The sequence below is a fragment of the Bombina bombina genome, chromosome 1, assembly GCF_027579735.1.
Source record: "Bombina bombina isolate aBomBom1 chromosome 1, aBomBom1.pri, whole genome shotgun sequence".
Lineage (NCBI taxonomy): Eukaryota > Metazoa > Chordata > Amphibia > Anura > Bombinatoridae > Bombina > Bombina bombina.
The window spans coordinates 360,542,188-360,560,526 of NC_069499.1; the positions used below are offsets into that span (position 1 = coordinate 360,542,188).

The 18,339-nt window shown below is 38.2% G+C and overlaps 1 protein-coding gene across 1 annotated transcript in view; it reads left to right on the forward strand.

Annotated features, from left to right (window-relative positions):
- The first annotated feature begins 3,260 nt into the window (after positions 1-3,260).
- RAB3GAP1 (RAB3 GTPase activating protein catalytic subunit 1) overlaps positions 3,261-18,339 on the forward strand; it is a 259,144-nt gene continuing 244,065 nt past the window's right edge. The window contains exons 1-8 of the mRNA XM_053698235.1: positions 3,261-3,305; positions 3,406-3,461; positions 7,126-7,201; positions 9,349-9,487; positions 9,989-10,067; positions 15,977-16,093; positions 17,414-17,579; positions 17,838-17,937. Coding sequence (XP_053554210.1) covers positions 3,288-3,305; positions 3,406-3,461; positions 7,126-7,201; positions 9,349-9,487; positions 9,989-10,067; positions 15,977-16,093; positions 17,414-17,579; positions 17,838-17,937 — 751 coding nt within the window. The 5' untranslated portion in view covers positions 3,261-3,287. The remainder of the gene's footprint in view (positions 3,306-3,405; positions 3,462-7,125; positions 7,202-9,348; positions 9,488-9,988; positions 10,068-15,976; positions 16,094-17,413; positions 17,580-17,837; positions 17,938-18,339) is intronic.

The window sequence follows — 18,339 nt, forward strand, 5'->3', positions numbered from 1 at the left end:
CATGCATTACAGGACTTTTGCTGCTAGAGAGGCTAGCCATGCATTACAGGACTTTTGCTGCTAGAGAGGCTAGCCATGCATTACAGGACTTTTGCTGCTAGAGAGGCTAGCCATGCATTACAGGACTTTTGCTGTTAGAGAGGCCAGACATGCATTATAGGGCATTTACCGCTAAAGAGAGGCCAGACATGCATTACAGGGCATTTACCGCTAAAGAGAGGCCAGACATGCATTACAGGGCATTTACCGCTAAAGAGAGGCCAGACATGCATTACAGGGCATTTACTGCTAAAGAGAGGCCAGACATACATTACAGGGCATTTACTGCTAAAGAGAGGCCAGACATACATTACAGGGCATTTACTGCTAAAGAGAGGCCAGACATACATTACAGGGCATTTACTGCTAAAGAGAGGCCAGACATACATTACAGGGCATTTACTGCTAAAGAGAGGCCAGACATACATTACAGGGCATTTACTGCTAAAGAGAGGCCACTTCCTGCCATAAGTTGCAGAACATCTGCTGTTAGAGAGGCCAGTCATGCATTTACAGTACATTTGCTGCTAGAGAGGCCAGGCATGCATTGCAGTACATTTGCTGCTAGAGAGGCCAGGCATGCATTGCAGTACATTTGCTGCTAGAGAGGTCAGCCATGCATTGAAGTACATGTGCTGCTAGAGACCAGTCATGCATTGAAGTACATGTGCTGCTAGAGGCCAGTCATGCATTGAAGTACATTTGCTGCCAGAGAGGCCAGTCATGCATTGCAGTACATTTGCTGCCAGAGAGGCCAGTCATGCATTGCAGTACAATTGCTGCCAGAGAGGCCAGTCATGCATTGCAGTACATTTGCTGCCAGAGAGGCCAGTCATGCATTGAAGTACATTTTCTGCCAGAGAGGCCAGTCATGCATTGCCGAACATTTGCTGCCAGAGAGGCCAGTCATGCATTGCAGTACATTTGCTGCTAGCGAGGCCAGTCATGCATTGCAGTACATTTGCTGCTAGCGAGTCCAGTCATGAATTGCAGTACATTTGTTGCTAGAGAGGCCAGTCATGCATTGCAGTACATTTGCTGCTAGAGAGGCCAGTCATGCATTGCAGTACATTTGCTGCTAGAGAGGTCAGCCATGCATTGAAGTACATGTGCTGCTAGAGGCCAGTCATGCATTGAAGTACATGTGCTGCTAGAGGCCAGTCATGCATTGAAGTACATTTGCTGCTAGAGAGGCCAGTCATGCATTGCAGTACATTTGCTGCCAGAGAGGCCAGTCATGCATTGCAGTACAATTGCTGCCAGAGAGGCCAGTCATGCATTGCAGTACATTTGCTGCCAGAGAGGCCAGTCATGCATTGAAGTACATTTTCTGCCAGAGAGGCCAGTCATGCATTGCCGAACATTTGCTGCCAGAGAGGCCAGTCATGCATTGCAGTACATTTGCTGCTAGCGAGGCCAGTCATGCATTGCAGTACATTTGCTGCTAGCGAGGCCAGTCATGCATTGCAGTACATTTGCTGCTAGCGAGTCCAGTCATGAATTGCAGTACATTTGTTGCTAGAGAGGCCAGTCATGCATTGCAGTACATTTGTTGCTAGAGAGGCCAGTCATACATTGCAGTACATTTGCTGCTAGAGGCCAGTCATGCATTGAAGTACATTTGCTACTAGAGGCCAGTCATGCATTGAAGTACATTTTCTGCCAGAGAGGCCAGTCATGCATTGCCGAACATTTGCTGCCAGAGAGGCCAGTCATGCATTGCAGTACATTTGCTGCTAGCGAGGCCAGTCATGCATTGCAGTACATTTGCTGCTAGCGAGTCCAGTCATGAATTGCAGTACATTTGTTGCTAGAGAGGCCAGTCATGCATTGCAGTACATTTGTTGCTAGCGAGGCCAGTCATGCATTGCAGTACATTTGCTGCTAGCGAGGCCAGTCATGAATTGCAGTACATTTGTTGCTAGCGAGGCCAGTCTTGCATTGAAGTACATTTGCTGCTAGAGAGGCCAGTCATGCATTGAAGTACATTTGCTGCTAGAGAGGCCAGTCATGCATTGCAGTACATTTGCTGCCAGAGAGGCCAGTCGTGCATTGCAGTACATTTGCTGCTAGCGAGGCCAGTCATGAATTGCAGTACATTTGCTGCTAGCGAGGCCAGTCATGAATTGCAGTACATTTGCTGCTAGCGAGTCCAGTCATGAATTGCAGTACATTTGTTGCTAGAGAGGCCAGTCATGAATTGCAGTACATTTGTTGCTAGCGAGGCCAGTCATGCATTGCAGTACATTTGCTGCTAGCGAGGCCAGTCATGAATTGCAGTACATTTGTTGCTAGCGAGGCCAGTCATGCATTGCAGTACATTTGCTGCTAGCGAGGCCAGTCATGAATTGCAGTACATTTGCTGCTAGAGAGGCCAGTCATGCATTGAAGCACATTTGCTGCTAGAGAGGCCAGTCTTGCATTGAAGTACTGTACATTTGCTGCTAGAGAGGCCAGTCATGCATTGAAGTACATTTGCTGCTAGAGAGGCCAGTCATGCATTGTAGTACATTTTTGCTGCCAGAGAGGCCAGTCGTGCATTGCAGTACATTTGCTGCTAGAGAGGCCAGTCTTGCATTGAAGTACATTTGCTGCTAGAGAGGCCAGTCATGCATTGAAGTACATTTGCTGCTAGAGAGGCCAGTCATGCATTGCAGTACATTTGCTGCCAGAGAGGCCAGTCGTGCATTGCAGTACATTTGCTGCTAGAGAGGCCAGTCTTGCATTGAAGTACTGTACATTTGCTGCTAGAGAGGCCAGTCATGCATTGCAGTACATTTGCTGCTAGAGAGGCCAGTCATGCATTGCAGTACATTTGCTGCTAGAGAGGCCAGTCATGCATTGCAGTACATTTGCTGCTAGAGAGGCCAGTCATGCATTGCAGTACATTTGCTGCTAGAGAGGCCAGTCATGCATTGCAGTACATTTGCTGCTAGAGAGGCCAGTCTTGCATTGAAGTACATTTGCTGCTAGAGAGGCCAGCTACGCGTCACATAATAACGCTAAGAGGAAAAGCTGGAGTGAATGTTTTTTATACTTAGTTCACAATGGCAATTCAAGTTCTTCTTGCCTGTGCCACACATCTGACAATGGTCGCTGATTACTCTCTGCCAACTCGCGCTTCCTTAGCGCACTGTTTCTTTTCCCAGTAAAGCTCTGCACAGTGCACACTCGCACAACTGCTGCCTTGTTTTGATCTAGTTCCGTCTTCCCAGCATGCCTAACGCTGACGTCTCCAATCTCCCATCATGGCGGCGGACAGTGATGTGAGTTTTCTGCTGTTTCTTTTGCTTGCTTCTCTGCCTGTACCTTGTGGTGGTGCTCTTGTTTCTCTCTGAAGTGACTGATTTCATTTCTCTTGTACAGCCCGAGTCTGAAGTATTTGAGATCACAGACTTCACCACAGCATCAGAATGGGAGAGGTAGGAGGTGCCGTGAGTCTTAGACGCTTCTCATCCCCCGATCTGACAGCACAGATGTCACTAGAGCCAATTCCATTCTACTGACCTCCTATCCAACGTTGTCATTTATCTACCCAGCTGTCACTAGCTAGCATTGACAACTCAGTCCCCATTAATCAGCAACGATACATTACCCTTCATATATCAGTGTTACCCTCACAAACACTGACATCATACCCCAGACTAATGGCATTATACCACAGTTATTCACCCTCACTGGCACCCTGCTTATAGTGACTTACACTCACTCCCATCTAATACTAATCCTAACATTCACTCCCTGCTTTGTCCACTATTACTGATATTTCCACCAACTGTATAGTACATTCTACCCAAGTTACCACAGTTAATATTTACCTTCATATGAAACTTGGACTTATAATCACCTAAACTCTTAATGACATAACTATTACTAATTTTGCTACTACAGTAACATCAGCCCAGTTGTCATTATTACCTCTTGCTCACTTTCCCAGCTATCAATTCAATCATTGCCCCCAGAAGAGGATGTGGCTCTGCTTAGACTGTATATACATACTAGAAACATCATTATAGATATAATCTGTGTCAGCCTGTCCAACCCATTAAATTGTCAATAAAGGGTTTTTTAAATGATATACATTACTATTATTTATACAATGATATTGTTTTATTGTCACAAGTATCATATCAATATTATGTCTATCATAATTGACCATTTTGTGATCAAAATGTAAACATACTCTGGTTTACAAAAAATGTAATTCTCTTATTTATAACTTCTTCATATGTAAAGCATTTTTTCTTCTAAATTGATATTAACATTTTTTGTTGCTTCTAAACGAGGGGGTATCTTAAAATGTTTTTTAAAAGTGAACTTTCCTGCATAAAACTAATTTTACCTTTCATGTTTGAAAAAAACAAAACAAAAACATCTTTCTCCATTAATAGACTATTGAAGTTGTCCTTATCAGCCAGTATCAAATGTATCTCTAGGGATCATGTGTACACAAACATGCATTTCCTGCTAATTTTAATATTATGTTAATAAGCTTTATTTTTTTCATCTTTTTTTTTTTATTAAAAAAGTTAAATGTTTAATTGCTATGTTTTTTTTTTATTCTTGTTCAAGTTTATTGCCTCATATTAAAGGGACACTAAAGTCAAAATTAAACTTTCGTGATTCAGACAGAGCATGCAATTTTAAGCAACTTTCTAATTTACTCATATTATCAATTTTCTTCATTCTCTCAGTATCTTTATTTGGAAATCAGGAATCTAAGCTAAGGAGTCGGCATATTTTTAGTTCAGAACCTGGGTTGCACTTGTTTATTGGTGGCTAAATGTAGCCACCAATCAACAAGCTCTAGCCAGGGTGCTGAACCAAAAATGGGCCCTCTCCTTAGTTTACCTTTCTACTTTGTCAAATAAAGATACCAAGAGATCGAAGAAAAATTGATAATAGGAGTAAATTAGAAAGTTGCTTAAAAAATGCATGCTCTGTCTGAATCACGAAAGGAAAAAAAATTGGGTTTATTATCCTTTTTAATTGAAATCATGTTTTTTTTCTTTGTTGGTCACACTTGCACCTTTCCTTTTTTAAATTGTTTTGTGGCCTAGTTTATGAGTGATGTTAATACAGTGTATTCACATGTGGATAAGACCTATAAAAATTGTTTTAACTAAGGTGAAACAAGCTTTGCTATATTCTAGCATATAAAATGACTAATGCGAAATTGGCAGTTTCTTAACCAATTAGACAATTATTTCAGAGTACTAAAATGGGAGAACTCTGAAACTAGGGTTTTCACCTCGGCCATGTTTTCCTGGTCACTTATGAGTTACACATGCTGCAGGGTGTGCAGGGAGAAACATGTATTGTATTTCTGGGCAGCACTATTCATATGCACTATTCATATTCCTCCCTGGATACCCTGCAGCATGCATAACTTGTAAGTGTCCAGGAAAATATGGCTGAGGTGGCAGCCCTATCCGAAACTGTCTTGGCCAACATTAAATACGTTGATCTAATTTAGAGGGATAAAAATAAAGCGTGCGCAATCTGTTTTTCTCGGACAATGACCCAAAATACACCTCCAGGCTGTGTAAGAGCTATTTCAGAAATAAGTAGAGTGAACGAGTATTGCACGAGATCCACAGTCACTTAACCTAAAATAAAAAGAGAGGTTTGGGATAAGTTGGACCAGAGAGTGAATGAAAAGCCGCCAACAAGTACCCATGATCTATAGAAGCACTTTTAAAACTGTTGTAAAAGCATCTCAGGTGGCTACCTTGTATGGCAAGAGTGTGTTTCTCTAGGCTCCTGACTAGAGTACAAAAATAAAATAAGCACTTTATTTATCACGTTGGAGTAACTAGGGAGTTATCTATAACTGTCACTGGAGGGGGGGGGGCTGCCAGGCAATCAGGAGAAGAGGGGGTGTAGTCACACCAGCTAACCATACGGTGAAAGATGCAGCCAGACAGTTGGGGAAAATAAAAGCAGCATGAGAAAGATGGGTGTTTCAAGCAGAACAAAAGGTCAGAGCAGCAATTGTAAAGGTACATAAAAGCGCTATGGCAGGGGTTAAATACATAGTACAACTGCACACTACAACAGCAGTGCTTTATGTGTAGCTGCTAAAATATGGCCATGTCCAGCTCAGGAGTGGAGTTTAACTGTGTGTTTAACCCCTTTGCAGTAGTTGAGAATAAAGGGGCAAGCAGCAGTGCAATGCTATAATACTCCAGCTCAATACAACACATACTATTGCACATTGTCCTTTCAAGAGTAAGCAGTAGGTGTTCTCCTAGGTAACAAGACTTCATTGCACCCCCACCCCCCTCTTTACTTGTTCCAGACTAAAGTGTCCGCTATGACAAAGTATTTGTCATTAAAATCCAAACATATTGTGCTGTTTTCTTAAAGGTTAAACTTGCCGGTGTACAATCTAAAAAAATCTCCTCACATTAAATACTTAACACATTGAAGTGGAAATTAGTTTGAAATGGTTATGAAAACACAGAAAATACATTAAAAAATATGAATGGATTAAAATACTCTGCTAAAATTTTAGCAACAAAAATATTCTTTATTTTCTAAAATAAAACTGAGGGTTAACATGGAAATACATAGAAAAAAAATAAGTGCTCTATAAAGAACGAGCAACAGCTCAGTAGCTTGTTATATGGTAAGATGCTACCTGGGAGCAGCCTCTTTTCACAAAGAAGAACTTTCCTTAAGTATATCTGTCTGATCCTGCTTAACAAGGTCAGTTCATCTCCGAAATATCAGGCAATATTGCAAGGGAACCCCAGGCGATTGTGTCTGCTTTCTTTGGCTCTCATCAGTGAGGTGCAGCCATATCCTTCTAAGCATATTGGGCCTCTTTTAGCCCAGTTGTGTCTTTCACAAAGGAGAACTTTCCTGAAGAATATCTGTCTGATCCTGCCTACCAAGGTAAGGTCAGTCCAGCCTCAAAATACCAGGCAATCTTCTGAACAAGGAACATGGCAACCCCAGACGATCTTTTCACAAACGATAACTTTCCCCCAGTATATGCAGGGTTAACATGGAAGAATTGTTTTTGAATAAATAGTAGTTTTTCTACAAAAAATATGCATATTTTATCTTTGTTTCTTCTAGATTTATCTCAAAGGTTGAAGAAGTTTTAAATGATTGGAAATTAATTGGGGATTCTACAAAAAAAACTCCTGAAAAGGTCAGTTTGTTTACCTTTTTAATATTACTCAGCTGTTATGGCCACAAATGTGTGCAGTCATAGTAAGAAGCTATTTTCAAAGTCAGAAAGGAAATTGATTATTTTAATAATGGTACAGATTGCAAGTTCATGCAAATGCACACATGCACACCTGTAATATCAGGCACAAAGTTTTGCATGTGTGTACTGGCCCGATGCACATGACTGCAACTGAACACAACAAAATTAGGAGGCATGTAATTAAAACGGCACCCCCCACACAAATAAATAAAAATAAATATATATATATATATATACATTCATTATATATACGGATATGGTAATCTTATAGCTTTATGCAGAGAAATAGGATTTCAGTGAGACTAAAATGTTCTGTAAATTATGAGATTACCTTAATTCAACATAATTCTCCTTGAATAGGTGACAGTATTTTGGGGCCTGCAGGATGATCTGTTTAAACTTTAGACGACTGATTGTGTGTGTGTGTGTGTGTGCGCGTATTTGTATATATGTGTGTGTATGTATGTATGTATATATATATATATATATATATATATATATATATATATATATATATAATCTCACGCACGTACATAATAAATAATGAGATGATCGTAGACAATTAATAATTTCCTGCATTGATGTTTAGTTATTGTGTCCTAAAAATCATATTTAATAATAAAAAAGGCATATTTTATCCTAATTAATAATCCTAATTAATAATAAAAAAGGCATATTTTATCCTAATTAACATTATGGCTAATCTGGTGGTGCTGTCATAAAGTTGCAGATGTTTTCTAAAACAGCTTTAAAGGGCACTATGTATATGTTTGCTGGAATTGCATCTCTCTGTAAAGATTGTTTAGCAAATCATTTCCACCATTTCTTTCATATTCTCTTTTTCTCTCAGGTATTATGTCTTATACTTCCTTGGGGTCAGTTGAAGTTACCAGAATTCTTCAGGGAGTCTTCCCCCTCCTACATTTGCTCCCCCTAGAAGATGTTAGATGTGCAATGGATATAAGAAGTCTCCACGCCCTTATGAAAAGGGTGTTTCTTTTCTCTGGATTTTTGTTTGTTGGAAGATCACATTAAAGATGGAAACAGTCTAACATCTACATTGTTATTTCTGTCTTGTAATTTCATAAGGTTGTGTAGACTTTTTATATCCACTATCTCTGTGCTCAATTATTCAATTTTTTTTTTTTTTTTAAATATTGCTAAAGAAGGAAGATGTTCTCTGTAGCAAGTGCTCATCCACCACCTAAGAAAGGGATACTAAACAGATTTTTACCTTAATGATTCAGATAGAGCACGCAATTTTAAGCAAGTTTCTAATTTACTTCTATTATATTTGAAAAGCATGAATGTAAATCTTAGGAGCCGGACCATATTTGGTTCAGAACCTGCGTAGCGCTTGCTGATTGGTGGCTAAATGTAGCCACCAATTAGCAGGTGTTACCCAGTGTGCTGAACCAGAAAGGGTCTGACTCCTAAGCATAGAATCCTGCTTTTCAAATAAAAATAGGAAGAGAACGAAGAAAATTGATAATAGGAGTAAATTAGAAACTTGCTTAAAATTGCATGCTCTATCTGAATCATTAAGGAAAAATCTGGTTTAGTATCCCTTTAATGTAACAGCCTGGCTATGTTAAAGGGACATGAAACATAATTCAGACAGAGCATACGCTAAAAAAACAACCGTGCACTTCTATTATCAATTTTGGTTCATTCTCCTGGTATTTGTTGAGGGAGCAGCAATGCACTACTGGGAGCTAGCTGATCACACCAGGTGAGCCAATAATGAGGCTTATATATGCAGCCACTAATCAGCAGCTTGCTCCCAGTAGTGCATTATTGTTCCTGAGCCTACCTGGGTATTCTTTTAAACAAAGGATACCAAGAGACAGAAACAAACTTGATAATAGAAGTCAATTAGAAAATTGCATGTTCTGTCTTTTTGTCACATTTGGCAAATGTTTTTTTAGAAGGGGTTTGTATTCTTCACTAATACCCTAATGTGTGTGTGAATAAAGTTATTTACCAGTAAGTATACATCTTGTTTTAGTTCATGCAGAACTCATCTCAGCTATAAGCTTTATTTATCTCAATATCTTTAGTAAAACTACACCATTTTATTGTTCCAGGGTGAATATACTACAGGACTTTGGGAAGAAAAAGCAGATGAAATTTTATTTGCAGACTTTAAGTTCTGTATTAGGCACCATTATTTTATACAAGAATCGTGTGAAAAAGAAGAGAATGAAAGTTCTGGAGATGGAGAAGGTTAGTAAAACATCCATTTTTGATACCTGGTTTTATCAACAGACAGCTTTAAAGGCGCATAAACAACTTGCAATTGCAAAATTGTTTACAGCTTTGCAATAAATGAATATGCTAGGTGAGTAATACATTGTTTAAATATCGCAACTCCTCGTTGTTTTTAAAATATAAACTCTACACACCGCTTGTTTTAGTTGAAGAAGCCAATCTGGACTTTTTACTTGCTCAGACAAAGCTAGCCACAGTCATTTTGTTAGTAAAAACTGCAAACAGATATATAGCAGGGTTAGGCTTGTGCAGTTTGTAGTGTACCTTTGGGGTTTTGAGTTAAAGGAAAAAGTGGGTGAAATAGATAATAAAATTACGGTGCAAAGCTGTTTGACTAAATGTAATTAAATATTTTGTATTGCAAACCTATGTGTTTATTTCATATCTCTTGTGTTTTTTACTGAATTTAATTTTTTCAGTTAAATGGTATTGAAGCTGTGCAAATGTCTTTTTCAGAGTCTCTACCTGTGTCCATGCAGGATCTACTGTGTACAAACAATGATTTCCCCCCTATTGCTCACTGCCTGGTACGATGGTGAGTATTGTGTTTTTGTCTCTACCACCTAATGAAAGTCACTTTTATCTCTGCACTAAGCTAATGAATCTTGTAGTAACCAGAATGAAAAGACATGCGTGAAAATGATTGCAAAGAAATATTATTAAGTTCTCTCATTGCTACAGACATACATTATGTAATGGGGAAATTAACTTCATAAAAATTAAAGTGGCATAGAACTTAAAATTCAAATTCACTTGGATGCATTTCTGTTTTGAAAACAAGCATTTTTCCTTATAACATGCATTGGTAAAACTGTTAGCTTTTATTTACATGGAGCCAGCAATAGCAATATTCATAAATTACGAGGAAAATTGAATCGTCACCAATGCAATATGTGCTCTCTGAGCAGCTGCATTATTTAAATGCAGGTGCACAGTAAAAGCTTTCACTGAAGGAATAACTTTTACTAGAAACATTTTTAAATATAATTATTTATTGCAAAAATGCTTCTGTACAAAATGGAAATCCATTCATGTGTGTTTGGAGTTTTACGTTCAATTAACCTTTTATCAAATATGTAATTGTAATTAAAAACCCAAGGTGTAATATGCAATCTTTCCCAAATCTCACAGTGTATTTTTCATATGGAATCTCCGTAGCATAAACTGTAAAGCAGTAAAAAAGAGGAGGATTTTTATATTGGTATATTATTTTGAAACTCTGTACTATGTTCACAATAGTTTTATTTTCCCACACTATACCAGAAGCTTTTAAAAGGGACAGTAAAGTGAAGATTACACTTTCATGATTCAGATAGAGCATGCAATTTTAAACTACTTTCCAATTGTCTTCTATTATGTATTTTTCTTTGTTCTCTTGATATCCTTTGTTTAAAGCATACTTAGGTAAACTCCACAGTAACGATCCATTACTGGGAGCTAGCTGCTGATTGGTGCCTCTACATATTCCTCTTGTAATTGGCTCACCTGATGTTTTCAGCTAGCTCCCAGCAGTGCATTGCTGCTCCTTCAACAAAGGATGCCAAGAGAATGAAGCACATGATAATAGAAGTAAATTGTAAAGCTTTTTAAAATTGTATTATCTATCTGAATCATTAATAAAACATTTTAGACTCTGCAGACAACAACCTCAGAGTTTGTGTTAGAGTTTGCAGATATCAAACATCCCAGACTCATTCACGTGGGTGATTGCCAAGTCCTACTCTTCCACAACCTATTCCCGGCCTGGAAATGTTGTGCCCAGCACCTTTATAAATGAGCACTATAACAGGAACCGATACTTAATGGATGTTTAATAGCAGATTTTTTTTTTTTTTTTTAAATAAGTTTTATCCACACTAATTAATTACACCATTGCATAGTCCATGTCTCTAGGGCAACAAGAGTGCTAATAAATATATGCTTGCAGCTTGTTTGTTTGTTTTTCCCAAAGATTTTTTTTCATACATAGCAGTTAATTTGTTATGAATTATAGTCGTGGGTGCTAGTAATAGGGGTAGCCAAAATAGTGTCATTGGTTTTGTGGTTATTTTGATGGACAAAATAAATAAAAAAATATTATGAAATGTTATTTATTTAAAGGGATACACAACTCAACAGGTGCAGTTTCCGCTTCTTGTTTGCTGAAACAGATATCTCCCCAGAAGACCAGTTTAAGGGAATGTTGTGGAGTTTAGTTTAAAAGGACAGTCTACTCCAACATTTAAAAAAAAAAAAAAATATATATATATATATATATATGGCCTTTACTACCTATTTCCCAGCTTTAACCAACCAACATTGTTATATTAATATACTTTATAACTTGCATTTGCAGATACCAAGTTTGACAAGATGGTTCTACATTCTGCATTAATTCCCAAATACATTTTTCAACCTAATTTACTCTGTCTGCTGCTCATACTTATATTAACCCCTTAAGCCAAACGGATGTATATGTCATGCGGTACATTGCCCATAGTACCGCATAAATATATATATATATATATATATATATATATATATATATATATATATATATATATATATATAATCCATTATAGAAGAGGACTGCACTCACTGGATTTGGTATATAAAATAAATTTTTTTATTAAGGTGACGTTTCGGGGTACGCAGACCCCTTCCTCAGACCAGACAACAGTGCAAATGAACAGTGTGCAATATAAAGCAACATAGCCCCTCCCATCAAACAATTAGTGAAATTGCGCCAAAACCTATGTAACCAAGACAACAGGTGAATCACCTAATTAGCAATATTCCTACCTTTACTAATGTGATAGTTAAAAACAGTATAGTTGTGCAAACCATATAAGTGTATCTTAAAACTATTCTCAAACAATAAATGACATGACATATGAGTAGCACCTAAAACACTCAAGGTGCACCCAAAGAAATAAAATGTCCCCCTACAATGTGATGTGTGACATACTGAAATAGCTACCACAAAGAAACAACTTAACATCGATAAAGGCAGTCTATAGGAAACAGCGCTCAATAAAAGATAGTTGCAGGACCTAGGCAGTATATCAGCATTTAAATATTTATGCATCAGTATCTCTCAGTAAAACAAACTTCTCAGTAAACAAAGGACAAGTAGAGAACAAGGACAAGTAGAGAAAAAGGGCTCATAGCAAGAAAAACACGTATGTCAATATTTAGGCAAGCATGTAGATGTGTGTGTCAACTATTGAACATCAGTAGATGTATCGTATAGCATCCATAAACTAATCCTAGAGAGAAAGAGGGTGTCATCACACCATCACCGACTACTGAGCCTAAGGGGTAATATAGATAATTTCAAAGCAGTGTGATTGCAATACATACAAAGAGTCAGCAACATAAGATCGCTATTTATATCTCAAAGGGGGAAAAAAAAAATATCTCTACCAGCCAGCAATGTCTCTAGTTCAGGTAACTTACTTGGCATGAGATGTGATAGATACTGTCAAAGTGATTACATCGTGTTGCAGAGAGGGAGCTGGAGACAAGATATGTCAGTTAGAAGTTTCAAAAACAGGCGCGGATCAACACAGTCCCGCGTCTGTGTCAACGGTGTCAGCAAGCATGGCTAATTTGCATAGCTGTCTGACGTCATCAGGGGGGTGTGTATCAAGCAGTCAGAAAACATAGATGACAGCTGACCGATGTTAGCCGCAACTGCTGGGGCAAGCCAAAAAATGATTGTACATACCTACACTTGTAGGAAAGGGGCGAATTGTCTAGACATCTGAGTATGTAACACAAAAGCAACAGCATAGCATGGGTCTATATTGCTTGTATACTTCTATCATATCCCAAAAAGGCTAAGAGAAGCCGTCTGACTTGCAGATAGTTGTATGGATCTGAGAGTCCTAGTCTGCCCAAAATGTGATAATGTATGTTATGTGTACCACATCTATCCAGAGAGCCATATGTGTACGAAACAGTATAGGTATAGGGTTAGTAAATGTACTTAAAGAGAGCATAGTCTACCAGAATGTTGGTGCTAGAGCTAATCATGATACAAAATAAACAACCAAAAGTCCTATACTGGTAAAACATATGCCAGAGTCTTGTGCCTGAGTAACATGTTACTCTTACAGTGGGATCTCAGTATTACAATCATAGTTCCCCTGTTACAATTGGCAATCAAGTGTGGTCATATGCAAAAGACAAAATCAGGGTTATATTAACAGCGAGCCATGGTATCCAGATAAATCAATAAAGCATATGCATAGTCAGTGGGCAAATTTTGGAAGTGAAAGTAAAACATCCTATCACTATGCAAACAGATATTGATGATATGGCCAATGTATGTTCTTGCCTAAATCAGGAAACCTTGCCATATAGGGTAAGGTATCATGCACAGTCTGAGGAAGGACCATTGCTGGTTACACAGATATTATAGGAAACAGTGCCAGTCATTGGACATATTAAGTCCCCTCGGGTATAGGGTGTCAAGTCTGTGTATCCACTTGGTCTCCCTCTGCAGGAGTATTCTATCCCGATTACCCCCCCGCCGTAGCGGTGGGACGTGGTCAATGAGGATAAAACGTATGTCTGTTACCTTATGCTTGGCCTGTAGGAAGTGTCTAGCCACTGGTTGGTCTGCTGTTCCCTTATCCAAAGCAGTACGAATTGCTGAACAGTGATTTGCCATTCTTATCCGTGCGTTGTCAGATGTTTTGCCAACGTAATATTTTCCACAACAGCAGCTTAGAAGGTATACAACGTGACTTGTTGTGCATGTGATGAAGTGCCTTATGGTGTACTTCTGTGTGGCATGTGGGTGTCAAAACACCTTGCAGGGGATCATGCCACTGCAGGTGGTGCACCCCAGGCATCTGAAGCAACCTGTGTTAGTGGATTTAGTGGCAACAAGAGTGCTAATAAATATATGCTTGCAGCTTGTTTGTTTGTTTTTCCCAAAGATTTTTTTTCATACATAGCAGTTCATTTGTTATGAATTATAGTCGTGGGTGCTAGTAATAGGGGTAGCCAAAATAGTGTAATTGGTTTTGTGGTTATTTTGATGGATATATATAGCCTTTACTACCCATTTCCCAGCTTTGCACAACCAACATTGTTATATTAATATACTTTATAACTTGCATTTGCAGATACCAAGTTTGACAAGATGGTTCTACATTCTGCATTAATTCCCAAATACATTTTTCAACCTAATTTACTCTGTCTGCTGCTCATACTTATATTAACCCCTTAAGCCAAACGGATGTATATGTCATGCGGTACATTGCCCATAGTACCGCATAAAATAATATATATATATATATATATATATATATATATATATGTCGCAGCTGTAAAGTAACAGACGAGAGCTGCTGTTCCTGAGCTGCAGGCAATATGTCTTCATATGGTAACAGAGCACAATCTGTGCCTCTGTTACCATATGAGTGCAGATTGCCAAATCATTACAGACATTTAAATGGTATGTGTCCACTGTCTGTAACAATCTCCTTCAGTGCTGGTGGGAGGGAGTGCGAGGGACCCTACATTACAGAAAATAAAGTTTGGAAAGGAGAGGGAGGGAAGAGTCACTGCACTAAAGAAAAATGGGGAATCAGGGTGGAGGGGTGCCTACATTAGTGATTGCACTAAAAATGAATACCTAAACTGGGTACTGGGAGACAGCAGCCAGTACCTGAGATGGCAGACACCATTGGGAGGGGGAAGGGTTAGAGAGCTGTTTGGGAGGGATCAGGTTGGTGGGATGTTAAGGGAGGATCCTACACTGCAGAAAATAAATAAATACAATTTATGCAAAAATAAAAAAAGCCCTAAAACGTAATGGGGGTGAGGAGTGTGGGTGGTGGGGGAGAACAAGCTGTTTGGTAGGTATCTGAGAGGTGGGAGGGTAATCTGTATACTATAACCCTTTGTAATCCAGCACAACAAACAAACAGGTGTGCACGCCCACAGGTCACTGCAAAAACCTTTGAATAATACAAAAGTTCAAGAAAACGGCAGCACCACCTTGATATGCAATACATCCTCTTTATTCTTTGTGTAGGAGCAGGTACAAAATGACAAATTATTCCTACACAAAGAATAGAGGATTTATTGCATATCAAGGTGGTGCTGCCGTTTTCTTGAACTTTTATACTATAACCCTTGGCAGCTAACTAATTAACCCCTTCACTGCAGTTGCAATTAGCGGCCTTCTAATTACCAAAAACCAATTTCAAAGTCATGCATATCTTCTATTTCTGAACAAAGGGGACTCCAGAGAAACTTTTACACCCATTTGTGTTACAACTGCACAAGCAAAATGTAAATCATTTCAGTGAGAAACAAAAAGTCTGTAAAAAAAATACATTTGTATTCATTTAAATTCAGGGTCAGTGATATTTCATTGACTGTTTGCATTTGTTGATTATGCAAATTTGCTGTATTTTTTTAAATTTAATATTCTCTGTTGTGTAGGTATGGACTACGTGAGTTTGTGGTTATTTCACCTGCAGCTAATGATGCTGTTATTAGTGAGTCAAAGTGCAACCTTCTATTGAGTTCAATCTCCATTGCCTTGGGAAACACTGGCTGGTAAGTTACACACAGTTTACCTGTCTTAAGTATGTGAATGTACTGTAGTTGTTGGTCTGTCTACTACCATGCTTGCCTATGGCTTGCTGAGGCTGTGCGTTTAGCCTTTTGATTTTCAAACTGCAATACCAAGGAGACACAAAAATAAAAAATGGATGCCCAATCAAATCCTCATTAATAAATGCATATATTGTAGTTTCCACAAAATAAATATATATAATGGCCCCCAAGGCAGAACATGCAGTGATGTGAGATGTCATCGTAGAAAATGCAGCATATCTGCAAAAAGAACAGGCTACATGCAGGAACTATTACCACTTTTGCTTTAAACGCTGCTTCACATCAGGCTGTTCTCTTCAAACAGTGCTCTGGCTGCACTGTAAAAGTTTTCCTTAACACAGTGCATCCAGAGCGATGCATTGTTTGAAGAGAACAGTCAAATACAGAGCAATTATAAAAAGCGGCAGCACGCAGGCTGTGTCTCGGATTTTTTTCAACCCTGCCCCCTAGCCTTTTCCGATCTGCAAAACTGTGACTCCTGAATGTAAAGACATTCTTGTGAGCAATATACTTTTTTATTACTAAATTTTTACCTTATAATTATGTGATGTTAGACCAAGAGCAAAAGGAAACAATTTAAGACATTTTAAAAAAAACTTAAATTTTATTTTACTTCTCCACAGCTAATTTGCAATACAATTTTCAACTGCTGCAATATAATATAAAACTTTAAAAATTGCTTTATTATCCAGTTAATCAACACAATGAAACTATACTGATGCTATAGTGTAACTGCCTAATTTAAAATAAAAATGTTTCTGCATGTCATGCAAATTAAATTCTAACTAAAAACATCTCATCATAGAGAGTGAAGAAAGGTTCTGCCTTTGAGATAATGGCAAAGCTTTGTACTTGGACTTATATCTTACCATTATTCCTCTCAAAGAAGCTATTCTAGAGTGACGTTGTTAGAAGCCTTTATTTCATGTGGAAAAAAACAATATGTGCTGTTTTTGTATTTCATTAATAAACTAACCATATTTTGATTTAATTAATCTATAAACTGATTATTTCTAAATGGTAATTTTGATACCATTTTGCCTGGTAATCTTCTAAGGGAGCTTTGCATGCTGAATAGTAAGGAAAAGTGAAAGGATCAATGGGAGAACGTTTTTACCTTTTATCTGAATTATTCAGAAGGAGGAAAAATAACTGGATCATTTCCGATTCCATTTGAAAGCACAAGTAACACTCAATAATTGTGAAAAACAGGCACAACCTACTGGTTCCTCAACATGTACTTACTGATTTGCTCTTCAGTCAGGTTCCATTGTTTGTGCAAGTCCATCAGAAATGGAGGAAACTGTATGTGGGAGAGTGTCAAGGCCCTGGTGTACGTACAGATTTTGAGATGATTCACCTACGGAAAGTGCCAAATCAGTACACACATTTATCTGGGCTACTGGATATCTTCAAATCTAAAATTGTACGTAAAGCAAATCATACATTGAATTGTACAACTCTAGGGTGAATGTGGGAAAATGCACAAGGAAAATCATTGTTTATGCAAATGTTATACTATGTTGTATTTTATATTGACAAAAATATATTTACTGAATCACAGAAACCAGAACTTATTCCTTTGTAGAATTATTTGCTAGAAAAAAAAGGGAATGACCATACTGTATTTGTAGATTGTCATTGTTATGCATATAGTCTGCTTACAGATCCTCTGTACTTGTAGGGCTGCCCTCTGACTTCACTACCTCCTGTGCGTATTGCTATCCGTTTCACCTACATCCTACAAGACTGGCAGCAGTACTTCTGGCCTCAGCAGCCTCCAGGTAGGAAACATTATATTATAAATGGTCACGAATTCTGATTTTAGGTGATTATTAATTAACATGTTACCGACTGTGACACATCTTGGAAGCTAGAAAGCGACATCTCTTAAAGGGACATTCAACTTAATGTTCACCATAAATGAATTAAGTTTGATTACTAAATGAAAATCAAACAATAATATACATTTATTGTTTATTTTTCTTGGTTTTACTATAAAATTGTCCTTGTCTCATGCTCCATAGAGAGGCTGAAAGTCATATTCTTTAACATGGATATTCTTCAAAATGCTATTTGAACCAGCTGCATACTACGCAGTGGTTACTTAAAGGGACAGTTTACTCAAAACATTTCTCTCCATTAATTTGTTCCCAATGATCCACTTTACCTGCTGGAGTATATTA